The sequence below is a fragment of the Mobula birostris genome, chromosome 6 (genome assembly GCF_030028105.1).
Source record: "Mobula birostris isolate sMobBir1 chromosome 6, sMobBir1.hap1, whole genome shotgun sequence".
NCBI classification, from domain to species: domain Eukaryota; kingdom Metazoa; phylum Chordata; class Chondrichthyes; order Myliobatiformes; family Myliobatidae; genus Mobula; species Mobula birostris.
Window position 1 is genome coordinate 86,744,646 of NC_092375.1, and position 26,245 is coordinate 86,770,890.

General features: G+C 40.7%; 1 protein-coding gene across 4 annotated transcripts in view; it reads left to right on the plus strand.

The window, feature by feature from the left end:
* The window catches only part of rubcnl (rubicon like autophagy enhancer), a 108,527-nt gene that overhangs the window by 50,135 nt on the left and 32,147 nt on the right, over window positions 1-26,245 (plus strand). For 3 of the 4 annotated variants that reach the window (XM_072262337.1, XM_072262336.1, XM_072262338.1), the window contains 3 exons: window positions 7,681-7,724; window positions 13,434-13,551; window positions 24,941-25,396. In XM_072262337.1, coding sequence (XP_072118438.1) covers window positions 7,681-7,724; window positions 13,434-13,551; window positions 24,941-25,396 — 618 coding nt within the window. The remainder of the gene's footprint in view (window positions 1-7,680; window positions 7,725-13,433; window positions 13,552-24,940; window positions 25,397-26,245) is intronic. The other variant, XM_072262339.1, reaches the window with a different exon arrangement.

The following is a 26,245-nucleotide window of genomic DNA, read 5'->3' on the forward strand; positions in this document are numbered from 1 at the left end:
TCTACAGAGAGACTTGGATAGATTGGAAGAATGGGCAGAGAAGTGGGAAATGAAGTACAATGTTGGAAAGTGTATGGTTATGCACTTTGGCAGAAAAAATAAACATGCAGACTACTATTTAAATTGGGAAAGAATTCAAAGTTTGGAGATGCAACGGGACTTGGGAGTCGTTGTACAGGATACCCTTAAAGTTAACCTCCAGGTTGAGTCAGTAGTGAAGAAGGCGAATGCAATGTTGGCATTCATTTCTAGAGGAATAGAGTATAGGAGCAGGGATGTGATGTTGAGGCTCTATAAGGGGCTGGTGAGTCCACACTTGGAGTACTATGGGCAGTTTTGATATCCTTATTTAAGAAAGGATATGCTGACGTTGGAGAGGGTACAGAGAAGATTCACTAAAATGATTCCGGGAATGAGACGGTTAACATATGAGGAACGTTTGTCTGCTCTTGGACTGTATTCCTTGGAGGTTAGAAGAATGAGGGGAGACCTCATAGAAACATTTCGAATGTTGAAAGGCATGGACAGAGTGGATGTGGCAAAGTTGTTTCCCATGATGGGGGAGACTAGTACGAGAGGGCATGACTTAAGGATTGAAGGGTGCCCATTCAGAACAGAAATGCGAAGAAATTTTTTTAGCCAGAGGGTGGTGAATCTATGGAATTTGTTGCCATAGGCAGCAGTGGAGGCCAAGTCATTGGGTGTATTTAAGGCAGAGATTGATAGGTATCTGAGTAGCCAGGGCATCAAAGGTTATGGTGAGAAGGCGGGGGGAGTGGGACTAAATAGGAGAATGGATCAGCTCATGATAAAATGGCGGAGCAGACTTGATGGGCCGAATGGCCGACTTCTGCTTCTTTGTCTTATGGTTTCATGGAAAATTTTGCCATACAAAACTGTTGGAATTCTTTGAGGAAGTAACAGGCACAATAGAGAAAGGAGTGGATGTTGTTTACTTGGATTTTCAGAAGGTCCTTGACAAAGGACCATGCATGAGGCTGCTTAACAAGATAAGAGACCATGGAATTAGTATGGATGGAAGACTGGCTGACTAGCAGGATCCAAGGAGTGGGAATATAAGAAGCCTTTTCCGGTTGGCTGCTGATGACTAGTGGAGTTGGTGTTGGAGCTGATTCTTTCCATGTTAAATGTGTGTAACCCTCTCACTGAAGGCTCGTAATGAGTTATCTATTACTGTGAATACAAGCTAACAGCAACAATGTATGGGGAATAACGATGAGAAGGCCATTTCTAATTAATAAACACATTTAGGGTAAATATAATTCAGGTCAATACAAAACAGAAAAATTTGAATGTTCCTTTAAGGGGAAATAGGTTTATTTGAAACAGAGAAAAAAAGAAATACCCGATTGTACAATGTAATTAAAGGAAAACATTGCATTTTGAGGAAATGAAAATAAAATGCCCAGCAGCATAACTGTATTAATACAATAAAGCATGGTCTAAGTCAGTGTGTTACATCCTCCCCCTGTCAAAATAGGAAGTCCTCATGACTTTGCAAACTTTTGGAATTTACCAAATCCATTATTGATAATTCAAACCCTAATACCCAGTCTTATAGCATTCAAATGAATTGCATGAGTACAGGACCTCCAATCCATTTGTAAATGGAAGTAACATATTTCACCATTGGAACTGAAACAACACTCCGATTTCCGGATGCAACATATGCCAGCCTATCAGGAGGTTTCCTGACTCCGAGATCTTATCTCAGTTTCACTTCTTTCAGTTTCAATCTTTCCTTGTGACTTTTCGTGTTTACTTTGAAATGTCTCATCCTATTCCTTCCTGCACTCAGTTCCTCCTTCCCTCTGACTAAATTCTGCTTCACCTTCAATTATATTTGAGTCCAGTTCCCTTTCAGTATCTAGTATCATTTCTGTTTGTCTTCCCCACTATACCAGGACCAGACTGAAAGGCTCTGACATCTCTTCATCAGCTGCTCTTGGGGGGTTTGCATAAGGCAAGTCATATCACATTCCAATTTCCTCATCTTCTGAGTCAGTATGGTGCCGTATTCAATGGATTGGTTTGGTTCCACTGAAACCACACTATTGTCTGGCTTATCTTCAGCTTGTTTTTTAAAACTCTCATTTGCAGAGTCCTTTTACCAAGTGTAGGTTCTACATCAGACTTTGGGTCAATATGTACTCCCTACCCTAGAGGTAAAAGATATTTCTGATGGAGAACTTTTATAGGACCATTTCCATCTTCTGCTTTCAACTGAAAAAATGGCAAGCTTGACATCTGACTCTCCACGACATAAGGTGTAGAAATCCAGTGGTCAGCCAACTTATGCTTCCTCTGAAGTCCTAAGTTTCTTATTAGAACTCTACCTCCAAGTATTAGTTGAGAAATTTAATCTTTTGTTTGTATCACTTATTTTCTTAGTTGTGTTTTCTAGCTGAAGCCACTGCGAGTTCATAAGCCTTTTGCAGATCTTTCGTCATGTTGGACATATGTCTGAGATAAGTATTCTGTGGCAAGTCCTCACTAAAGTTTCCAAAACAAAGGTCCACAGTTAACCTTGCTTTGCGTCGGAATATTAAATGGTATGGTAGGTAGTCAGTGGCTTCCTTCTGAATACAGTTATATCCATGTGCCAAACGTTGAATATGCTGAGTCCACTTGCTCTTTTCCCTGACACCAAGAGTTCCTAGCATGTCCAACAATGTCCTGTTGAATCCCTCAGGCTAAGGATTGCCTTGACGATGATATGGCACGGTCCTTGACTTCTCAACTCCAAGCATACTCAGTAATTCATGTATGAGACAGCTCTCAAAACCCCTTCCCTGATCACTGTGCATCCTTCTCGGGAGGTCATAATGAGTAAAGTATTTCTCCCACAGCACCTTGGCAACTGTGGATGCTTTCTGATTCTTTATGGGAAAGTCTTGAGCATATCTGTCTGGTGTCTGATCAGTGATGACTAAGGCACTTGCAGTGTTACTTGAATTGGGTTCTATAGAGAGAAAATCCGTACACTCTAAATCAAGCGGTCCCGTGTTTTGTAGATGAGACAAGGGAGCAACTCTTTTTGGTTGTGCCTTCTTCTGAATACAATGAATGCAAGACTTACAGTAATCTTCAACTTCAGACTTCATTCATGGCCAATAGAAATGATCTCTGTCTAATCAATAACTCTTGCCAAAATCCCACATGACCCAAGTCATCATGAACTGACCTCAGTATAATCATCCTGTACTTCTCAGGCAAAATCAAATGGGAACATCAAGTTCTGTTTGGAGGAGATGTATCTGTGTATAAAACTTTGTTCCTTAACTCCAGTTTGTCCCATTCCCTCATCAGTAGGGATATAGTAGGGTGTTTTGTCTTCACAACTTCTGAAATTTCTCTCTTAGAAATGGCCAAATAGATTTCACCTATACAAGGGTCATCTTGCTGTTCTACTGACAATTCAAAAGGGCTCAGGGCAGGCGACGGCTTCACGTTCAGCATGGTGAGGTTGCATTATGCTTCTGGAACGGCATGGCTAGAAGCTCCAAATGATCGACAGCTCTATCAGGCCGTAGTCTTTGCTCTAATTTTCCAACTACGGTAAACTGGCACATTGCTTTAACACCTGAGGCAGGGATGTCCTCCCACCAGCATCTCATAAGAGTGTTGTGATAAGGGCATTGGCTTCAATGTTCTGACTTCCTGGCCTATATTTAAGGTTGAAATCATGGGCAGACATCGCCAGCCACCTGTGCTATCCGGTTTTGCAGACGTCAGAATATAAGTTGGCGGGTTGTTGTCAGTTCTCACCTTGAATTTGGCTCCACATAGGTAGTCATCGAGTTTGTCTGCTACTGCCCATTTCGATGCTAGAAACTCCGATTTGTAAGCTGGTTAGTCTCGTTCAGATGGCAACAAACTCCAGCTAATGAAAGCAACAGGTCTCAGCTCTTCACCTTCAAACACCACCTAACCTTCACGGCTAGTGTCTGTGTGCAATACACATGGCAATCGAAGGTTTGCAAAGGCAGACACAATTGCTTTAGTCAGTAACACTTTAAGTATTTGAAATGCCTCTTCACACTTTGCATGTCATCTTTTCCCGAAAGGCTCAGAAGGGTTAAGATAAGTCTTGGCTTTTTCTCTCTTTGGCTTTCCACCTTTCTTCGCTGAGGGAAGGTAACCACACAGGAGTTCAATAGATTCAATCAGTACATTTAATGTCAGAGAGATGTATACAAAGAACATTCTGAAATTCTTTTTCTTCACAACCATCCATGAAAGCAGAGGAGTGCCCCAAAGAATGAATAACAGTTGAATGTTAGAACCCCAAAGTCCCCTCCCAGCTCCTCCCTCCCACGCACAAGCAGCAGCAAAGCAATGAACCCCCCCAACCCACCCCCACAGCAAAAAAGCATCAGTGCCCTCCACCGAGCACTCGTGCGTGCAGCAAAGCATCATAGAAACATAGAAAACCTACGGCCCACAATGCTGTGCCGAACATGTACATCAATAAAGACACAGACTTGCTGCACCCCAAAGACTACTCATTCACCTGGTAATTCATCAAACCACAGGCTCTCTCTCTCCTTAAAGGTGAAAAAGGGGTGTCCCCGTTTCACAGCGAGAGGGGAGACATAACAAACAACTTGCTGATTTATGATGTTTAAAGCCCATTACAGCACTTTTTCTGAGCTCTGCGCCCGGAGAGTCGGCCCCAGAAAGGCGCAGCCCTCTGGACGCACGACCCACGGCAGCTAACCCGCTGCTCCTGATGTTCTATGTTCCATGGTCATGCACTTTGGTAGAAGGGACAAACATGCAGACTATTTTCTAAACGGGGAGAAAATTCAAAAATCAGAGACGCCAAGGGATTTGGGGATCATTGTGCAAGATCCATAAAGGCCAACTTGCAGGTTGAGTCAGTGGTGAGGAAGGCAAATGCAATGTTAGCATTAATTTCAAGAGGACAAGAACGTAAGAGCAAGAGACTTCTCTGTTGAGACTTCATAAGACATTAATCAGACCACACATGTAATGTTGTTTGCTGATTTGGGCCGCTTATCTAAGAAAGGATGTGCTGGCACTGGAGTGGATCCAGAGGAGGTTCACGAGACTGATCCTGTGAATGAAAGGGTTAACATATGAGGAGTGTTTAATGGCTCTGGGTCTATTCTCACTGAAGTTTAGAAGAATGAGGAGGGATCGTATTGAGACCCATCGAATATTGAAAGGCCTAGATAGAGTGGATGTGGAGAGGATGTTTCCTATAGTGGGGAGTCTGGGATGAAAGGGCACAGCCTGAGAATAGAAGAATATCTTTCTTTACTCAGGCTGTGAATAGAAAGAGTTGAGCAGGTATTTCTTTAGCCAGAGGGTGGTGAATCTGTGGAATTCATTGCCATAGACAGCAGTGGAGGCTAAGTCATTGGGTACATTTAAAGTAGAGATTGATAGGTTCTTGATTAGTAAAGGCATCAAAGATTATGGAGAAAAGATAAGATGAATGGAGTTGAGAGGGATAATAAATTAGCAATGATAGCATGGCAGAGAAAACTTGATGGGCTGAATGGCTTTATTTTGTTTCTATGTCTTATGGTCTTATGTTCCTATTCGAATAAAAGGCAAGGCTAATAAGTTTGGTGAATCTTTGTTTCTGAGGGATATTGAGGTCCTAGTTAAGTAGAAGAATAAGGTATAGGCAGCAAGGAACAAATGAGACACTTGAGGAGTATAAGAAATGCAAAAAAAAAACCTAAGAGGCAAACCAGAAGGGCTAAAAGAATGCATGATATTACACCTGCAGGCAAGGTGAAAGAGAATTCAAGGGCTTTTACAGATACATTCGATGGTCACTGAGTGTATGTTCATGATCTTCTGCTACTGTAGCCCACCTACTCCAAGTTTCGACATAATGTACATTCAGAGATGCTCTTCTGCACGTCACCGTTGCAATGAGTAATTACTTGAGTTACTATCTCCTTTCTGTCAGCTCCAAACAGTCTGGCCATTCTCCTCTGACCTCCCTCTCACATTTACAAGGTGTTTTCACCCAAAGAATTGCCGCTCACCGGATGCTTTTTATTTTTTGCACCATTCTCTGTAACTCTGAAGACTGTTGTGGCGTGAAAATCCCTGGAGATCAGCAGTTTCTGAGTTACTCAAACCACCCTGTCTGGCACCCGCCATCATTCCACTCAGAGGGTGGTGAGAGCGTGGAACGAGCTGCCAGGGGTCCTGAAACGTCGACTGTTTATTTTCATAGATGCTGCCTGGCCTGTTGAGTTCCTCCAGCATTGTGTGTGTGTGTGTGTGTGTGTGTGTGTGTGTGTGTGTGTGTGTGTGTGTGAGACCTCAGTGAAATGGGTCCGTGTCAGTGAGGATGAGGAAGTTAAGTATCAAGTTACATAGGGAGAACAGAGGCCATGTCTTGAAGCTTGCTGGTTAATACTGAGAGGATGAAGGTGTTGAGCACTGAGCTGTAATCAGTAAACAGCACTCTAATGTAGATATCACTGTTGTGCAAATGGTCCGAAGCCAAGTGGGGAGCTGGTGAGATTGCATTCATTTTAGACCTGTCTCGGGGTAGGTCCGGGTCCTTGATCAGGCAGGAGTTAAACCTAGCCATCACCACCCTCCCAAAGCACTTATCCACAGTACATATCAGTGCTTTTGGGCGCTAGTCACTGAGGTAACTTACCCTGCTCTTCTTAGGGACCAGTATAATTGATGCCCTTTTGAACCAAGCGGGAATCTCAGACCGCAGCAATGGGAGATTGAAGATGTCCTTGAGTATTCCAGCCAGTTAGTTGACACAGGGTTAACTGATGCTGCCCTGCCAGCATCATCCACCAAAACTTCGTTTTACTCATTCATGTCTGATCGTACAATCTCGCAATTCCTTCCTCTAAAGTTGATTTCTTGTGAAATTTGAGGAAGAGGTTTCCCCAATGGGGAATTCTAGAATGGGGGCGTAACTTTAGAATATGAAGGGGACTATTTAAAGCAGCAATGAGGAGGAAATTCTCTCAGCGGGAGTTGGTAACTCAAGAAGGGGGCATTGTCACTACTGACCGTCACTATCCAGGACGTGCCATCTTGTCATTGCTACCATTGGAAAGAAGGTATAAGAGTTTAAAGAGGCGCACGCAAAGATTCAGAAACAGCTGCTTCTCCTCTGCTATCAGATTTCTGGTCCATGATCTTTGATATTAACATAGTTTGCACTCTCTTTGTAAGTTATAGTAATTGTATTCCTTTGCCCTGAACTGCCACCACAAAACAACAAACTTTACATCATCTAGATGAGTGATAATACACTTGATTCTCAATATTTCAAATTCTCCACCCTTGGTAATGTTGACTATGTTTCAAGAGAGATATTGTTTTGGCTTGAAGAGAGTCCAGGAAGGAAATTGGAGCTGAGGCTGAGATCAGATCAGCCATGATCTTATTGACTAGTGGAGTAGACCTGAGGAGCCTCTTATTTTTATGTTCTGATGTAATAGGCAAACTCTCCCTGTTTTGCCACCATAACCACACCACACACTGTGAATTTACAGTTGTGTTTGCCAGCTATGCTGACAGCTATTGCTAATAGTGGTAGAGTTCTATTTAATAAATTGTCATGCTCATAAATGTGAACCATTTAATGAACAACCATATTTCTAAAAATGAATTAATTATACTGTATTTCCACAGAATACCTGCTTGAAGATGAGGAGGTGCCTAGACTATCAACAAAGGTAACATTTTAAGAGTTCTACCCTGTTTAACAACAGAATGTCATTTGCCTGGGATATTTTCTTCTGGAAAATGTATTAGCTAAACTCATTTAAACCAACTCTGGACTCAGAATCAGATTTTTATCACTGACATGTAATGTTGTTTTGTGGCAGCACTACAGTGCACAGACATAAAAATAGAAAAGTTACAAAAATAGAAAAAGTGAAAAAAAGAATACTCACAACACGCTGGAGGAACTCAGCAGGTCAGGCAGCATCTGTGGAAACGATCAGTCGACGTTTCAGGCCGGAACCCTTCGTCAGGACTGAAGAGGGACGGGGCAGAGGCCCTGTAAAGAAGGTGGGGGGAGGGTGGGACGGGGCAGAGGCCCTGTAAAGAAGGTGGGGGGAGGGTGGGACGGGGCAGAGGCCCTGTAAAGAAGGTGGGGGAGGGTGGGACGGGACAGAGGCCCTGTAAAGAAGGTGGGGGGAGGGTGGGACGGGGCAGAGGCCCTGTAAAGAAGGTGGGGGGAGGGTGGGAAGGAGAAGACTCGAGGTAGTGTTCAAGGGTTCAGAGTCTGTTCAGACACCTGATGACGGAGGGGGAAATGTTGTACCTGAATCACTGAGTGTGGGCCTTCAGGCTCGTGTACCTCCTTGACGGTAGTAACGAAAAGGGTGGGCGTGTCCCGGATGGTGAGGATCCTTAATGATGGACGCTGCCATCTTGAGGCAGCACCTTTTGAAGATGTCATCGATGGTGGCGAGGGGTGTGCTTGCAATGGAGCTGACTAAGTCTATAAACCTTTGCAGTCTCTTGTGACCCTGCGCATTGGAGCTTCATACCAGACTGTGATGCAACCATTCTGAACGCTCCCCAGAATACAGTATCTATAGAAATTTGTGAGAGTGTTTGTTGACATACCAAATCTCCTCAAACTCCTAATGAAGTAGAGCTACTGGTGTCTTCCCTGTAATTCTTCGATGTGTTGGGCCCAGAGTAGATCTTCTGAGATGTTGATACCCAGGAACTTGACACTGCTCTTTCTTTCCATTGTTGACCCTTCAGTGAGGACTGGTATATGCTCTCCCAACTTCCCTCCTGAACATGGAGAGCTTTGAAATGGTTTCATCTATAAATGAGCCTAGGAACTGAGCTATAAACTCAGCAACAAAGTTTGGAGAAACTTAATGTAATGAACAGTGAAAATGTTGAGACAATTTCCAAGGAATGATGGCTTTTATAGATAAGCTTATAAGAAAGAGTGGAACTGAAGGATATATCAATAAGGTGGGTGTAGTATTTACACCAGCCTGCATATCGTCCAGCATATTCTTCCTTTTCAAGCACTATGTAAAGTGTATTGTACAGAGAACTGTACAGTAAATTATAATCTACAATTGCACATTTCACTTCTTATGTCATTTTCTTACAAATATTGAGGATTTATTTATTTTTGGGACTAAGTTCAAGAACAGACTGCAGGGAAAGAGTAATCTATAAGGACTTCGTATTAAAAAGGACATGAATCCTTTATCAGCTCTCAGGAGCATACAAGACACTTTGATGCAGTTGTGATTTGAGAACATGAGTTTTGGGTCTGGTTTTTGAAGACATCATGTTCCATTTTCATTGCAAAGGACTGTCCCTTCCTTTTGCAGATGCTGTTGCACATTTATAACTGTTGAGAAAAACTAGACCTATAAGTCTATGGTGATGTAAGAAGTCAAATGTCATTCTTAGTTGGACTTGACCATCTGGGATTATGTCCATTCCATCCAAGAATTAACAAAGTCATGTTGTTGCCAATAGGGATATCACCAATATGAAACCTGGGATTCTCTCTTGTCATCAAACTCCAGACGTAAATAAGACAATTTATTGGTGCAAGTGTCGGCCTTGTTGGGTTAATGGTATTTGTGCTCTGGGTTAAAGGCCAAGCCCCATGTTGAGAATGTAATCAGTACTGAAGCTTCAGTACAGTGTCAGGTGGATACATTCACATTTTTGAAGAAAAATTTCAGAAAATTAGTGATCAGATTTATTCCTTTAACGAATCTTTTCTCAGCCAGCTCTCTAACTGATAAGTGTTGTGAATGATAAACAACAACAAGTTTAAACCGTCTGTAGCATAGCAACATTTATCCAGAGCTTCACACGAGGGATCAAACAACTTCAGGTGATTATGAAGAAATGCACAAAAACTGGAATGAAGAGTTAACTTTTAACAAGTACCTTACAGGTGGAGAGAGGACTGAAGAGCATTTTTGGTTTTAAGATACCAGAACCTGAGGCTTTGACAAATGAATGATTGCATTTGGGAATAATGTCTATCGTAACTGTGCTTCTATCACATCATTCCTCAGCTCCTTTGCTTCAGATAAAACAAGCCCAACCTACCCAACTTCCCCTCATAGCTAAGGTCCTCCAACCCAAGCAACATCTCAGTGAATCTCCTTTGCACATACAGCAGCGTAATCACAAGCTTTCTAGAGTGTGGCAATTAGAACTGCGCACAGTGCTCTCTATGGAGAGGTCAAGAGTGGTGATGGGTTCTTGCAAGCAGAACAAGTGGCACTCCTGCCCTTACACCTCCTCCCTCACTACCATTCAGGGACCCAAACAGTCCTTCCAGGTGAGACGACACTCCACCTGTGAGTCAGTTGGGGGTCATATACTGGGTCCCGTGCTCCCAATGTGGCCTCCTGTATATCGGTGAGACCTGACGTAGATTGGGAGACCACTTCACTGAGCACCTACCAGAAAAAGTGAGATCTCCCAGTGGCCCCCCATTTTAATTCCACTTCCCATTCCCATTCAGGTATGTCTATCCATGAATATCCACCTGATATTCTGTCTGGGTAGCCTCCAACCTGATGGCATGAACATCGATTTCTCAAACTTCCAGTAATGACCTCCCTCCATTCCCCATCCCCTTTTCCCTCTCTTGCCTTATCTCCTTGCCTGGCCATCACCTCCCTCTTTTCTTTCTTCCATGGCCTTCTGTCCTCTCCTATCAGATTCCTCCTTCTTCAGCCCTGTGTCTCTTTCACCAATCAACTTCCCAACTCTTTACTTCACCCCTCCCCCTCCCGGTTTCACCTCTCACCTTGTGTTTCTCCCTACCCTCCCCACACTTTTTAACTCCACTCATCTTTTTTTCTCCAGTCCTTCTGAAGGGTTTCAGCCTGAAACATTGACTGAACTTTTTTCCATTGATGCTCCCTGGTCTGCTGAGTTTCTCTAGCATTTTGTGTGTGTTGCTTGGATTTCCAGCATCTGCAGATTTTCTCTTGTCTGTGAATGGGTTGACAAAGGTTTATTTTACGAAATGTTGATGTTCTCTAGTCCATAAGACCACAAGACATAGGAGCAGAATTAGGTCATTTGGCCCATTGAGTCTGCTCCGCCATTCCATCATGGCTGATTTTTTTTCTCCTCCTCAGCCCCAGTTCCTGGCCTTCTCCCTGTAACCTTTGATGCCATGTCCAATCAAGAACCTATCAATCTCCGCCTTAAATACACTCAACAACCTGGCCTCCACAGCTGCACATGGCAACAAATTCCACAAATTCACCATCCTCTGGCTGAAGAAATTTCTCCGCATCTCTATTTTGAATGGACGCCTCTCTATCCTGAGGCTGTGCTCTCTTGTCCTAGACCCTCCCATCTTGGGAAGCATCCTTTCCACACCCACTCTCTCTAGCCCTTTCAACATTCGAAAGGTTTCAATGAGATCCCTCTTCATCCTTCTAAATTCCAGCGAGTACAGACCCAGAGCCATCAAACGTTCCTTGTATGATAATCCTTTCATTCCTGAAATCATCCTTGTGAACCTCCTCTGGACCCTCGCCAATGCCAGCACATCTTTTCCAAGATGAGAGGCCCAAGGTGTGTTCACAATACCCAAGGTGAGGCCTCACCAGTGTCTTATAAATCCTCAGCATCACATCCTTGCTCCTGTATTCAAGACATCTTGAAATGAATGCTAACATGGCATTTGTCTTCCTCACCACTAACTCAACCTGCAAGTTAACCTTTAGGGTGTTCTGCACAAGGACTCCCAAGTAATTTGCACCAAACTCTCTATCCAATCTGAACTTCAGCTGAAGTCTTCCTTTTATAGACTGGGAGGAGAATTCTGGTTGAGCAGAATGTTCTTTGTTCATAGAAAAGGACAATCTTTAGAATACTTTGGGAAGCTGGTATTATGGCACCTATTTCACTTCTACACTGGCAGTCTCTTGGTTAAAACTTATCCAAGTCATCAGGTGTTGAGCAACCACTCTGGAAAATCGGAAGTTGTTATGCTACCAGTTCTTCTTTCTGCTACTGCGGGTCTAACATAGGGCAGCACAGCCTGCTGCCTCACAGCATCAGGTTCAATCCTGTTATCTGTGTTTACGCATTCTCCCTCTAAACACATGGGTTTCCTCTGGGTGCTCCACTTTCCTCCCAAAGACTCGCAGGATGGTAGTTTAATTGCCTCTCATGTGTAGACAATTGCCCTCTGGGGGTAATTGATGTAAATGTGGGGAGAATAAAATATAGGGATTTATGTAGAGATAGTGTAAATGGGTCATTAATGATCAAGGCGGACTTGATGGATGGAAGGGCCTGTTTTGATGTTGTGTGTTTCTGATTTGAAGGTGAGGATGCCAGTTCCTTATCTTTGTCTGTGAGATTATGTGCAAAATTGATATTTGGAAAAAGTTACAGATTTTACCAGTGGCAATCCACTGGTGGTGAGAGCCTGTTGAATGTGAGTAATTGGTCTCAAATGGATTGAGATTGAGATTGAACACTGAATCGACTGGGTTGGTGTTTTGCTGGTTGAGATTATCTGTGGCTTTGACAAATAATAAAAATCCATTTGTTCTCGTGATGAGTGGGTAGGTAACTGTTTCATTGTCCAGCCTTTTGAACAGAAATGGCTCAGCTTTGGGGACATGCTGGGTGAAAAGCCTGAAAAAAAAATATAAGCAAGCAATAGTTTTAGTGATCATATTACAATAACTCAAAGGATTACTTTGAAATTAAAACAGAAAATCCTATAGACCAGACATTCTGATGGATAATGAAATACTGAAACTAATATAATACTGCTTCAACTTTTCTTCAGTTGAAAGTTGGTTATTGTTAACAGATATGTTTTACTGCCACAGCAGTATATCCATCTTGAAATTAGAATTTAATATAAATAGTTTATTCACAACTTTAAAGAAAGATACAGAATCTACACAGTATAAGGTCAATCTCTGCAGAGAAGTAAAGTTAAACATACCTCTTTAATTTTCAGTGAAGAATGCTGATTGGAATAGTAAATTGGAGAGGATAATTGATTTAAAATGTCTAACCTAAACAATCTTAAAGGGGCAATGTCTTTGTTGACATGAGGTTTGGAAAATCTGGAAATGGGAAGAACCATAAGAGTTGTAAAGTTACTTCAACCAAGGGATTGGGAGAAACACATTTCGGTAATCTGAACTAAATGAACAAAATACTTATCAAATCGTTATTGACTGTTAATGGTGTTCCTTTAAAGGAGGTTCGGTCATGATCATATGATTGATTAAAACCTCTTTCCACTTAGTTTTACACCAATCAAATTGTTTGGTTGAAGTGCTCCTTTCCCTAATCCAGACCTCGTTAGAGCTTCATTGATTTAATTACTAGTGGATAATTTGCATTTTGTGTAAATCTGAATTTGTTCTCTGTATTCTTAACAGCTGGGAAGAGAGAATAATCTATCTCCTGCAGCTGAGGCAGAGAATATCTCTATTTCAGGGTTCCATCTGAAAACCCTGTGTCCTTTGCCCCAGTTGCTGGGCTCGTCAGTATTAGCAGGTAATTGTTTTAATCTTTTTAGCAATCTAGTGGAATGACAAATTGAAGTGTATTTTGTAGAAACACACACAAGATGCGATAGGAACTCAGAAGGCCAGGCAGCATCTAGGAAAAGAGTACAGTCAATTATTCTGGGTGAAATCCTTCTTTTCTCGTAGATGCTGCCTGACCTGCTGAGTTCCTCCAGCATTTTGTGTGTGTTGCTCAGATTTCCAGCATCTGCAGATTTTCTCTTGTTTGTATTTTGTAGAGACTACTTCCTATCTAATCTGTCTAGATCTTGTTTTAATGAGCCAGTTATTATATTCTGTTACTGTGGTGTCAAACATGTACTAAACCTGAACAAGGTTGCTGAAAAGCACCATGTCTGTCAGAGATAGTCAGCAAAAAGAGAAATGGAGTTAGACCCTTCATTAGAACTGGAGAAGTTAGAGGCTGAAGTTGTAAAGAGGTGATGGGTGGGAGGAAGGAGAGAGAAAGAGAATGTCTGTAACTGGGTGCAAACCAAATTGCTGAGGTTTTTAAAAACTTATACTAGTAGTGGGAATACATTGAAAAAGAAGTACTGATAGGGCTATAAGCAGACAAAATATTAATGTTAGAAGGACTGGAATATAGCTAGTCAGAAATTCAGCTGTTGTTCTCTACAGCATCTCTGCACATGTAGGATGTCAGAGTGATATTGGGGTGGAGTACTTAACTGATTGAAAGTTCTTGTAACTGATTGGCAATGCTCTTCAGTACTAAGTCTACTTGGCTTCTTGTGTGTATTAACACTTGATCCTAGCCAGAAGGTTGTTTTTATTTTAGGAAATAGGTATTTTCTGTATTATTTGTTTAATTGATCACTGTATTGAGTCTGGCTGCTCCACACAGAACTCCTTTTACTTAGACAAATGCAGAAACATGGGTTCACTTGGTGTTGACTGAATCAGGCTCACCATTTGACTAATCGCCCCTAATTGTCTGGAGTTTGCAGTACTGTATATAATAACCTGTAGGAGCCCTATGAGACTAGTGACTGTCTTGCTACAAAGTGAAAAGTGTCAAGAATTGGTATGTGGAGATATCTTTCAAGTATTTCATTAGATATTTGTGGGAAAGGAAATATCAACATTCTCCTGGTAAAATGGTAAAACTTTTACATGAAAAGGCATAGATGCCAGAAATGCTCAGCAGATTGGACTTGCAGCTGTGGAGGTGGAAAGGGAAAATGAAGAAAAGTGTTTAGAGCTCGAACAAGTCTTAAATTGCAAAGGAGAGAGATGAAGAAGAAAAGTCTGTGATGGGGTAGAGATTTTGAGAGCTTGACTGACAATGTGTTGGTGCTGTCTGAAGAAGTGTGGCATGTTAATTGCAGCTGTTCCGGTGAATTAAAGATTGAGGAGACAAGAAAACCAAATACAGGAACCAAAATGGAGAACATGGCCATTATAAGTATGAAATGAGAGAATGTTGGCCGTACCCAGAAGGCTGAGGGCTGGGGAGAGGCAGGAAATAAACAGGAATGTTACAAACTGCTGATTTTTTTCTTCAGAACTAGCCAGCTCTGATCACACTGGTAAGGTTCCTCATCCGAAATGGTTGAATCTTGTGCGTGTGCTGAGAGAAAATGAAGATGGGAAAGGGGTACAAGAGCCTTGGGTCCCACACCACCAGGTTCAGGAACAGTTATTAACATTCAACCCTTCAGGCTCCTGAAACAATGTGGGTAACTTCACTCCCTCACACTGAACTGATCCACTATCTATGGACTCTACAACCTGTTCTCAATATTATTTATTTTTTTTTGCACATTGCTTATCAGTCTTTGTGTATAGTTTTTCATTGATTCTATGGTGTTTTCTTTGTTCATTTAGTGAGATCATCATCATCATCATCAGGTGCCATGCCCAGTTTGAGCTTTGACTGCCATGGCCCACAAACTCCTGTTTTGGGTCAACTGGATCAATTCATTGGTATTCATTTCCAGTTCTCTGGCTGCTGTCTCCATCATCATTTGTCTTTGTCTTCCTCTTGCTTTCTTCCCTTCAATCTTTCCCATAATTACAGTGCATTCTAACTCCTCTTTCCTAATCACATGCCCAATGAAGTTATGTTGCCTTTTCATGATCTCATACATTATTTCTGTTTTTGTGTTTGCTCTGCTCATGACATCCTCGTTAGATATTCATTTCATCCATGACATTCTTTGAATCCTCCTTTAAAAACCACATCTCTGCTGCTACAATTCATTTCCTCATGTTACTAGATATTGTCCAACATTTTGAGCCATATAACATAATTGGATAAACATAACATTTCAGTGTTCTGAGGCGGGTTGTCATGCCTAGTTTAGTATTGGTCAGTATACTCTTCATTCTCGTAAAGGTGTCTTTCGCCATCCCTATTCTTCTTTTGATGTCACCCAGCTTCCTAAGTAGCAAAAGTTCTGTACTTGTTTTATGTCTTCCCCATTTATTCTCAGCCTGCAGAAAGGATTCTCCTTTCTTCTTTCTTTATCAATCTTTTTATTAATTTAAAAAGTACAAACAAGAGAATTATCTCAAATATCTATATCGATAACAATACATAATAAAGTAAAATAAACACTATCAGGATCATACATAGTATTAATCTAATAATATATAATAAAAATAAAATAATCAATTCTCTTATTTCATAAAAAGAAAAGATAAAAAAACTTTTATAATTTTTTATATATTTTTAAAGAAGAACCCCACTATTCTCTATAAATGAAAACAAAAGGTGGAAAATAAAAAGAGGCTGGGCAGCCCATACTGAGAGTAAAAACAAGAAGAAAGAGAAACTTTCTGATCAAGTTCAAAGTTTTGAGAGAGTAACTGGAAGAGCAATAAATCAAACAATATGAAAATATTGAATAAAAGGTCGCCAGGTTTCTTCAAATTTAAAGGATGTATCAAATGTCCGACTTCTTATTTTCTCTAAACTTAGACAGGACATAATGGAGAAAAGCCAATTTTAAAAAAAAGTAGGTGGATTAGAATCCTTCCATTTAAGCAAAATGGCTCTCCTAGCCGATAAAGTTGTAAAAGCTATCATCCGTTGAGCGGAAACAGGAATATATCCTGCTTCTGTTGGAATGATCCCAAAAATTGCTGTAAATAAGTTTGGTTGTAGGTCCAAATTAAAGACCTTTGATAAAGTTTTAAAGACATCTTTCCAAAAATTATCTATCTTGATACAAGACCAAAACATGAGTTAAAGTAGGGGATTCTCCTTTTTGGATATCACCATACATTTTGTCTTTTTGCAATTGATAGATAGACCCATTTTTGCACTTTCTTCAACAATTATATCAATTAAGTTTTGTAGTTCTTCCTCCGTACTTGCAATTAACACAGTGTCATCTGCATATCTAAAATTATTGATGTTTTCACCGCCAACTTTGATTCCCAAGATGTCTCTTACTTTTTGTAATATTGTTTCACTGTACACATGAAACAAATCAGGGGAGAAAACACACCCTTGTCTAACGCCTCTCTTGATTTTCGTAAACTGACTCACTTCTCCATCTATTCTTACAACGGCAGTTTGTTCCCAGTACAGATTTCTGATTCTTTCGAATCTAGATCTAGAGTTTCCTGTAATATTTCAAATAAATTATTGTGCTTCACTTTATCAGTGCTTTTGTGTAGTTGATAAAACAAACAAACAAATCTTTTTGCACTTGCATAACTCATTCTGATAGTATCCTTAACATCAATATTGTGTTTCTTGTACCTTTGTCTTTCACAAAACCACTTTGTTCTTTACCTATTTCAGCTTGTATCTTGCTTTTAGCTCTTGTCATCAAAATTCTTAGAAGTATCTTGGTGATATGACTCATTAAACTTATGGTCCTATGTAATTCACATTCTATTGCTCCATGTTTCTTAGGAAGAGTGATAAATACTTTTTTTTCCCCCCATCTCTTCTGGTATTCCAGTCTCATAAATGTCATTGATTAAATCAGTAAGTTTTTCAATTCCATAATCTTCAAGGGTGATAATTTGTTCTATTAATAGTTCATCAGGACCTGCTTCCTTTCCTTTCCTTCATCTTATTTATTGCATTACGAACTTCAGATTTTAAAATACTTGGACCTTCAATGTTTTTCTTAATTTCTGTTTTTTCTTTGCCTCAATCTTCTTCAAACAATTCCTGAATATACTCAGTCCATCTGTTCATAATCTCATCTTTTTCCATGATAATGGTACTGTCCTTTGCTTTCAAACATCCACCTGAAGAACAGAGGAGCTTTTTACCAGTGATATTCTTGATTTGTTGATGTAACCTTTTTGGATCAGTAATAGGGATTCTTTCTTGTTGCTCACATTCCTGGTTTAACCATTCTTCTTCGGCTTTTGGACATAAACTTTTAACTTTTTTATCTAAGGACTTGTGTTCTATAGGATTTGCTTTCTTCTGTCTCCTTTCTTCCATTAGATTTTTGATTTCATCTGTCATCCATTTATTCTTTGTGCTTTTTTTCTTTTTTTAGGAATCACTGACTTTGATTCTACCAAGGCATCCTTTAGAGAGTTAAATTTCATTTCTACATGATTGCTATCATCTTCAACAGATTCCATTTCTAGACTTTGAAATCTATTTCTTACTTCAATTGTAAATTTTTGTCTTCAGTTTTCTTTAATTAGTTGCAAGTAGTCAAGGGATTGTTCAGATTTTTGCTTCTTTAGTTTTTTAAGTTTTACTTTTACATGACATACTACTGGGTGATGGTCACTATTACAGTCTGCATCTGGATATGTTTTGCATTGAGTGACTGGGTTTCTAAATCTTTGGTTCATAGTAATAAAGTTAATTTGATTTCTGGTGCTATCACCTGGACTTTTCCAGGTCCACAAGTGTCTTGGATGGTTTTTAAAGTAGGTATTCATAATTACTGTATTATTCATCTTGCACCATTCTACCCATTTCTCACCTCTTTCATTTCTCTTCCCTAGTCCAAATTTTCCTATGGTATTTCCATTAGCACCTTGTCCTACTTTAGCATTAGGATCTCCCATGACAATAACAATATCCGTATCCTGAGATTTGCATCCATTCTTTGCTTGTTCAAGCTCTTCATAGAATTTATCTATATCTTCATTTGTTCCATCTGTTGTTGGTGCATATACCCGTATAATTGCTAAATCATATGGTTGTCCTCTGAATCTAACAAGGGACACTCTTTCTGACATTGCCCAATGTCCTAAAACACTTTTTGCCATGATTTCATCTATAAGAATTCCTACTCCATTAGTACGGGATGTTCCACAAGAATAAACTGGTGTTTTATTTCTATTCTGACATGTTCCAGCACCTATCCAATGAACTTCACTAATTCCTATGATGTTAATCTTTAGTCTTTCAATTTCATTTATCATATTGTCCAATCTTCCTGCTTGATATAGGGTTCTTGCCTTCCAAGTGGCAATAATTTTCTTTTGTGTTACTTGAATTTTATGAGCAGTAGCTTGATGATGGTCGGGGATCCCCTGCTGACCAGAATCAACCCTACCGAGTGAAGCATCTTCAGAATTGCCTTGAAGATCCTCTTGGCACTGTTGTTGTGCAATACATTTTGTGAGTTTGGCCATGATTTTCTTAGCAAATAGATTCTAGGAAACCTAGTATCTAACAACGGTGGTTTGCAATTGCCTACCGTTGGGCGAACTAAAGAAATTGCCATTTCTCTTCCCAAATGTTCATCCGCCTGCACTATAGCCGTTGACATTTGAGGTCGTAGCTCATCTGCCTTCTCCATCATAAGTTCAGTTACTGAACCAGCTGGATCTGCCGTTGGCCTTTGCTTGTATCCTGAGCAGGAACCCTTGCAGGTGCTACTGTTCTGAGTCAGAGCAGCCCTGGGAGCAATGAATGACTAAGGGGTAACTCCACTTTCCCCAAAGCTCTGGAAGTCCCCAATCAGAGCCTCATCACTGGTTGCAGTTTAGAGTCATACCCAGGAGACAACAGTGTGGAATTGGCCCTTCTGACTCTGAGTTGTGCTGCTCAGCAATACCCGCCCCCCCGCCCCCGATTATAACCCTAGCCTAATCACAGGAGAATTTGCCTACAAACCCATATGCATTAACCTATTGATCTAAGCGGCACACACAAAATGCTGGAGGAACTCGGCAGGCCAGGCAGCATCAATAAGGGTGGGGGAAATACGGTCAATGTTTCGGGCTGAGACCCTTCGGCAGGACTGGAGATAAAAGATGAGTAGATTGAAAAAGATGGCAAAGGAAAGAGAGAAATGTAAGATGAGGTTTCACCTGTCACCTTGTGTTTCTCTCTCCCCTCCCCCACCTTTAGTGATAAACAGAGAGTAAAAGGTGGAAAATTTCTTAAATGCATTTATTTTAATGCTGGGAGCATTGTAAGAAAGGTGGATGAGCTTAGAGCATGGATTGAAGTATGATATTGTAGCTATTAGTGAAACATGGTTGCAGGAGGGTGTGATTGGCAACTAAATATTCCTGGATTTCATTGCTTCAGGTGTGATCAAATCAGAGGGACAAGAGGGGGAGGTGTTGCATTGTCCGAGAAAATATTACAACGGTGCTCTGGCAGGATAGATTAGAGGGCTCGTCTAGGGAGGCTATTTGGGTGGAATTGAGGAACGGGAAAGGTGTAGTAACACTTAGGGTTGTATCATAGACCATCTAATGGGAGTGAGAATTGGAGGAGCAAATTTGTAAGGAGATAGCAGATATTTGTAGTAAGCACAAACTTATGATTGTGGGAGATTTTAATTTTCCACACACAGACTGGGAAGCCCATACTGTAAAAGGGCTGGATGGTTTGGAGTTTGTAAAATGTGTGCAGGATAGTTTTTTGCAGCAATGCATAGAGGTACCAACTAGAGAAGGGGCAGTGTTGGATCTCCTGTTAGGGAATGAGATAGGGCAGGTGACGGAGGTATGTGTTGGGGAGCACTTCGGGTCCAGTGATCACAATGCCATTAGTTTCAGTATAATTATGGTGAAGGATAGGTCTGGACCCAGGGTTGAGATTTTTGATTGGAGAAAGGCTAACTTTAAGGAGATGTGAAAGGATTTAGAAGGAGTGGATTGGGACAATTTGTTTTATGGGAAGGATGTAATAGAGAAAAGGAGGTCATTTAAAGGTGAAATTTTGAGGGTACAGAATCTTTGTTCCTGTTAGGTTGAAAGGAAAGGTTAAAAGTTTGAGAGAGCCATGGTTTTCAAGGGATATTGGAAACTTGGTTCGGAAAAAGAGAGATACCTACAATAAACATAGGTAGCATGGAGTAAATGAGGTGCTCGAGGAATATAAAGAATGTAAAAGAAATCTTAAGAAAGAAATTAGAAAAGCTAAAAGAAGATATGAGGTTGCTTTGGCAAGTAAGGTGAAAATAAATCCAAAGGTTATATAAATAGCAAAAGGATAGTGAGGGATGAAATTGGTCCCTTAGAGAATCAGGGTGGACAGCTATGTGTGGAGCCAAATGAGATTGGGGAGATTTAAAACAATTTCTTTTTCTTTGGTATTCACTAAGGAGAAGGATATTGGATTGTGTAAGGTAAGGGAAACAGATAGGGAAGTTATGGAAACTATGATGATTAAAGAAGAGCAAGTACTGGAGCTTTTAAGGAATATCAATTGGATAAAACTCTGGGTCCTGACAGGATATTCCCTGGGACCTTGAAGGAAGTTAGTGTAGAAATAGCAGGGGCTCTGACAGAAATATTTCAAATGTCATTAGAAACAGAGGTGGTGCTGGAGGATTGGCGTATTGCTCATGTTTAAAAAGGGTTCTAAGAGTAAACCTAGCAATTGTCGGCCTGTGAGTTTGATGTCAGTGGTGGGTAAATTAATGGAAAGTATTCTTAGAGATGGTATATATAATTATCTGGATAGACAGGGTCTGATAAGGAACAGTCAATATGGATTTGTGCGTGGAAAGTCATGTTTGACAAATCTTATTGAATTTTTTGAAGAGGTTACTAGGAAAGTTAACGAGGGTAAAGTGGTGGATATTGCCTATATGGACTTCAGTAAGGCTTTTGACAAGGTTCCACATGGAAGGTTAGTTAGGAAGGTTCAATCATTAGGTATTAATATTGAAGTAGTAAAATGGATTCAGCAGTGGCTGGATGGGAGATGTCAGAGAGTAGTGGTGGGTAATTGTTTGTCAGATTGGAGGCCGGTGACTAGTGGTCTGCCTCCGGGATCTGTACTGGGTCCAATGTTGTTTGTTATATACATTAATGATCTGGATGATGGGGTGGTAAATTGGATGAGTAAGTATGCAGATGATACTAAGATAGGTGGAGTTGTGGATAATGAAGTAGGTTTTCAAAGCTTGCAGAGAGATTTAGGCCAGTTAGAAGAGTGGGCTGAAAGATGGCAGATGGAGTTTAATGCTGATAAATATGACGTACTACATTTTGGTAGGACTAACCAAAATAGGACATACATGGTAAATGGTAGGGCATTGAAGAATGCAGTAGAACAGAGGGACCTAGGAATAATGGTGCATAGTTCCCTGAAGGTGGAATCTCATGTGGATAGGGTGGTGAAGAAAGGTTTTGGTACGCTGGCCTTTATAAATCAGAGCATTGAGTATAGGACTTGGGATGTAATGTTGAAATTGTACAAGGCATTGGTAAGACTAAATTTGGAGTATTGTGTACAGTTTTGGTTACTGAATTATAGGAAAGATGTTAACAAAATAGAGTACAGAGAAGATTTACTAGAATGTTACCTGGGTTTCATCACCTAAGTTACAGAGAAAGGTTGAATAAATTGGATCTTTATTCTTTGGAGTGTAGAAGGTTGAGGGGGGCTTGATAGAGATATTTAAAATTATGAGGGGGATGGATAGAGTTGACGTGGATAGGCTTTTTCCATTGAGAGTAGGGGATATTCAAACAAGAGGACATAAGTTGAGAGTTAAAGGGCAAAAGTTTAGGGGTAACATGAGGGGGAACTTCTTTACTCAGAGAGTGGTAGATGTGTGGAACGAGCTTCGAGCAGAAGTGGTTGAGGCAGGATCGATGTTGTCATTTAAAGTAAAACTGGACAGATATATGGACAGGAAAAGAATGGAGGGTTATTGTCTGAGTGCAGGTCGGTGGGACTAGGTGAGAGTAAGAGTTCGGCATGGACTAGAAGGGCCAAGATGGCCTGTTTCTGGGCTGTAATTGTTATATGGTTATATTATATGCTTAATGCACAATATTCCAGAATCTCCTTCCTTCAACTTGCTGCTATCAAAGATGTCTTTGTCTTTCCTTATCGGTATTTTAAATAGATTCTTTCCTCAACAGCTTCTCCATGATCTCCACTTCCATCTTCATCAGCCACTTGCCTTGCAAATGTGGGGAGTGCAATGACTGTCCTTTCACCCCTTGTCATCATCCCAAACCCAACCACTCCTTTCAGATAAAGTGGTGATTGACTTGTGGATGCTTCAAAAAGGCAGCATCATTACCCAGCGCATGTTCTGTTCTGTTCTGTTGCTTCCATCGGGAAGGAGGTACAGGAACCTGAAGGCACATGTGTAATGACTCAAGAACAGCTTATTCCCCTCTGCTATCCGATTTCTGAATGGACATTGAACCCATGAACACTACCTCATAACTTCATTTTTGCACTACTTACTTAACTATTTAATATATACTTTAATTCTGTTTTTTGTTTATGTATTGCATTGTACAGCAATTGCAAAGACAATAAATTTCACATGTGTTAGTGATATTAAACCTGACTCTTCTAGTCTAGTTCACTGTATTTGGTGCTCACTATGTGGTTTCCTATGTTGGGAAAACCACTTTAGGGTGTGGAGGGCGAAGGTGGTGCAGGAAAAGAGATTTTCTCTATATAGACGTTAGAAATTATTATGAGCTTGGTGTGAAGTGGGCTTTGAGAAAGTATTTAAAAGTGCAGTAGGGTTGAATCCTGGAAGAGAGGGCTACAGTTTTAGGGAAGAGTGCAAATTTTTCAGTTGGTGATTTAAAAAAGGATGAAATGAAACTGTAGGACATTGCTACAGGAGGTGAAGTACAAACATACTTTAAGACCAGCTTCAGAAGGTGATTTTGAGCCACCTGAAGCAGTGGGCACTGGGGAGAGCAAATGAGCTGATTCCTTGCTGAAACATTGGAATAGCATAGTTGTCCACCCAGAATCAGTAACGGGTAAAGAAGTTGCTAATGGAGAGAAGGGGCTTTCGATGACCATTGCTTTCTGGTATGACCCTGGATTGTGAGAACCTATATTGCTTGAGCTGGTAATTTAATGTGAGTTGCATTATACCCATTAGACTGCATTTTCTTTGACTTGATAACACATTTAGCCTAATTTTACCAAGTATGGGATTAGATTCTGGAAGTAATCTGTGGCTATAGAATTCATGTGACCCAGTGCTACTGAAATCTTGATGAGGTACTATAATGAGTGAGAGGCGGTCTGATAGCAGTGAGATGGCGGAGATAGCAAGTCTGGAACTGCCCAATAGAACTATATGCAGATTTATAAATTTCTATCTGACTTTTTAAAAGAACGTTAATTTTCCCTATTGATCCATCACTCCACTCCAACATGAGGGGCTCATGTTGAATTTCAGTTCCTCCTTTTTAATGGGGAGCAGGGGTCTGAGTAGGAAGCTGAGAAGGCAGTGTTAATTCCAACATTAGCAGCTTTTCTGTAGCAGATACTAATTTTAAGGTTCCAGGCATGAACAAATATAGTGGGTTTGAATCCAAGAGAGCGGATTTCCCGTATAAATCAGAATTGGGTTTAATATTACTGGCATATGTCATGAAATTTGTTAATTTTGTGGCAGCAGTGCAATGTAATACATGATAAATATAGAAAAAAACTGAATTACTGTAAGTATACATGCATATATTAAATAGTGGGGAAAAAAAAAGTAGTGAGGTAGTTTTCATGGGTTCAATGTCTATTTAGGAACCGGATGGCCGAGGGGAAGAAGCTGTTCCTGAATTGCTGAGTGTATGCCTTCCTGATGGTAACAATGTGAAGAGGGAATGTCCTGCGTGGTGGGGGTCCTTGATGGAAGCCACTTTTCTAGCACCACTCCTTGAAGTCTTGGATACTACAGAGGCTAGTAGTCATGATGGAGCTGACTAACTTTACAACTCTCTGTAACTTCAATCCTGTGTATTAATCCCCTCCCCTGTACTAGACAGTGACATTAATCCCCTGTACTAGACAGTGATGCAGCCAGTCAGAAAGCTCTCCACTGTACATCTGTAAATTGCTTTTGTATTGGGAAACAGCAAATGAATAAATTTGAGATGATCTTGGCACTTATCTATCCTTTTTAAGACAGGTTATTAATTTAAAGTGCTACCAGTATTTCAACTTGCCCTTGTGTCTCTTGTTTCAGATGAATACTCCAGACCAGTGGTCATGAGCCAGTCTGCATTGAGTTCAGGACAATACTCAAACAAAGCAACATCAATCAAAGAGATCCTGGTATCTGTGTTGGAATCGTATGATGGCTTCAAACCATCTACAGAAGAATGTACTCCTGGTACAAGGCTTTCTTCACAGACTTCACTCCAGTCTACAAGTGCAAAAAAGCTTTGGCACAGTTGGAGCAGAGACGGTGAACAGCGGCAGAGTGTTGGTATTCCAATGACAACGTCCAAAGATTATTCGTGTAGTAACAATTCATTGTCAGCATCACCTGAGCTGACCTCAAGTCATGTAATTTCCAACGCCTTCAATAAACTCCTCCTTTCTGTACAGTCAACAGCTGCCAATTGCACAGTCTTCACTGATGGCAGTCCATCGATGGTTGCTCTTGGAAATCGACCTCCTCATGGGAGCAACTATCCGGGTAAAGTAACGAGTATGAATGGAATCAGGTTGATGGTTAGAGCTGATGGGGATGACACTAAAACTTGGACAATCTAAAAAGCCCCTAGATTGGCTGGCTAAATAGCAAATGGTGTCCAATCGCACATACTAGGCTGCTCCTTGATGTATTTTGGGGAGAAGTGGTTCGGAAAGAAGACAGGTGTCTTAAGGTTGGATGGTGAGGACTGGCATGGAGTAGTTAAGTTTCTGTGCTGTAGATTTAATATAATTGTATGTGGTATATTTTCCAATAACTATTGTTATTTTGTTCCAACCTAGCTTTGCACAGGAGATTGTGACTTGATACTGTCTGACTATAGATTGTTGATCTTTGTGTATCCCAATTGTAGTTGTCAATATGAGCACAGACTTCATAAATCACTTGAAGATTTCCTGACATTCTGGGCCTATTTATGAAAGTCAAGTCTTCAGTTGTCCTGGCAGTGTTACTATTCAAACTGCAAAATGTTAATTCTTTAGAGCACCAGTTGCAATAATATCCTGGCTTGCCAACGTTGAACAAATTATTGCATCTAAGCCTTGTGTTTCTAGGTGGCTTTCTGGCAGCTGTTGTCGGCTGAATACCAAGGGAACACAGTGCGGTCTTTTATTCCCAGAAGTTAGTTACTCCTGGGATGCTAAACAAAGCCACTTTCTTGAATTTTCAGGCAACCTGAGGCAGCTCTAACTTTTAGGGAAGGTTTATAGTAGGAAATGAGAGAATTGTTACCAACTGCAATCTGAGCTCCAGGTTTGAAGTCCCTATTGTTGCAAGCAACAATAGGAGGGTGGTCATTGAAGCTTTTCAGAGTCTACACGAGGCGGGAGA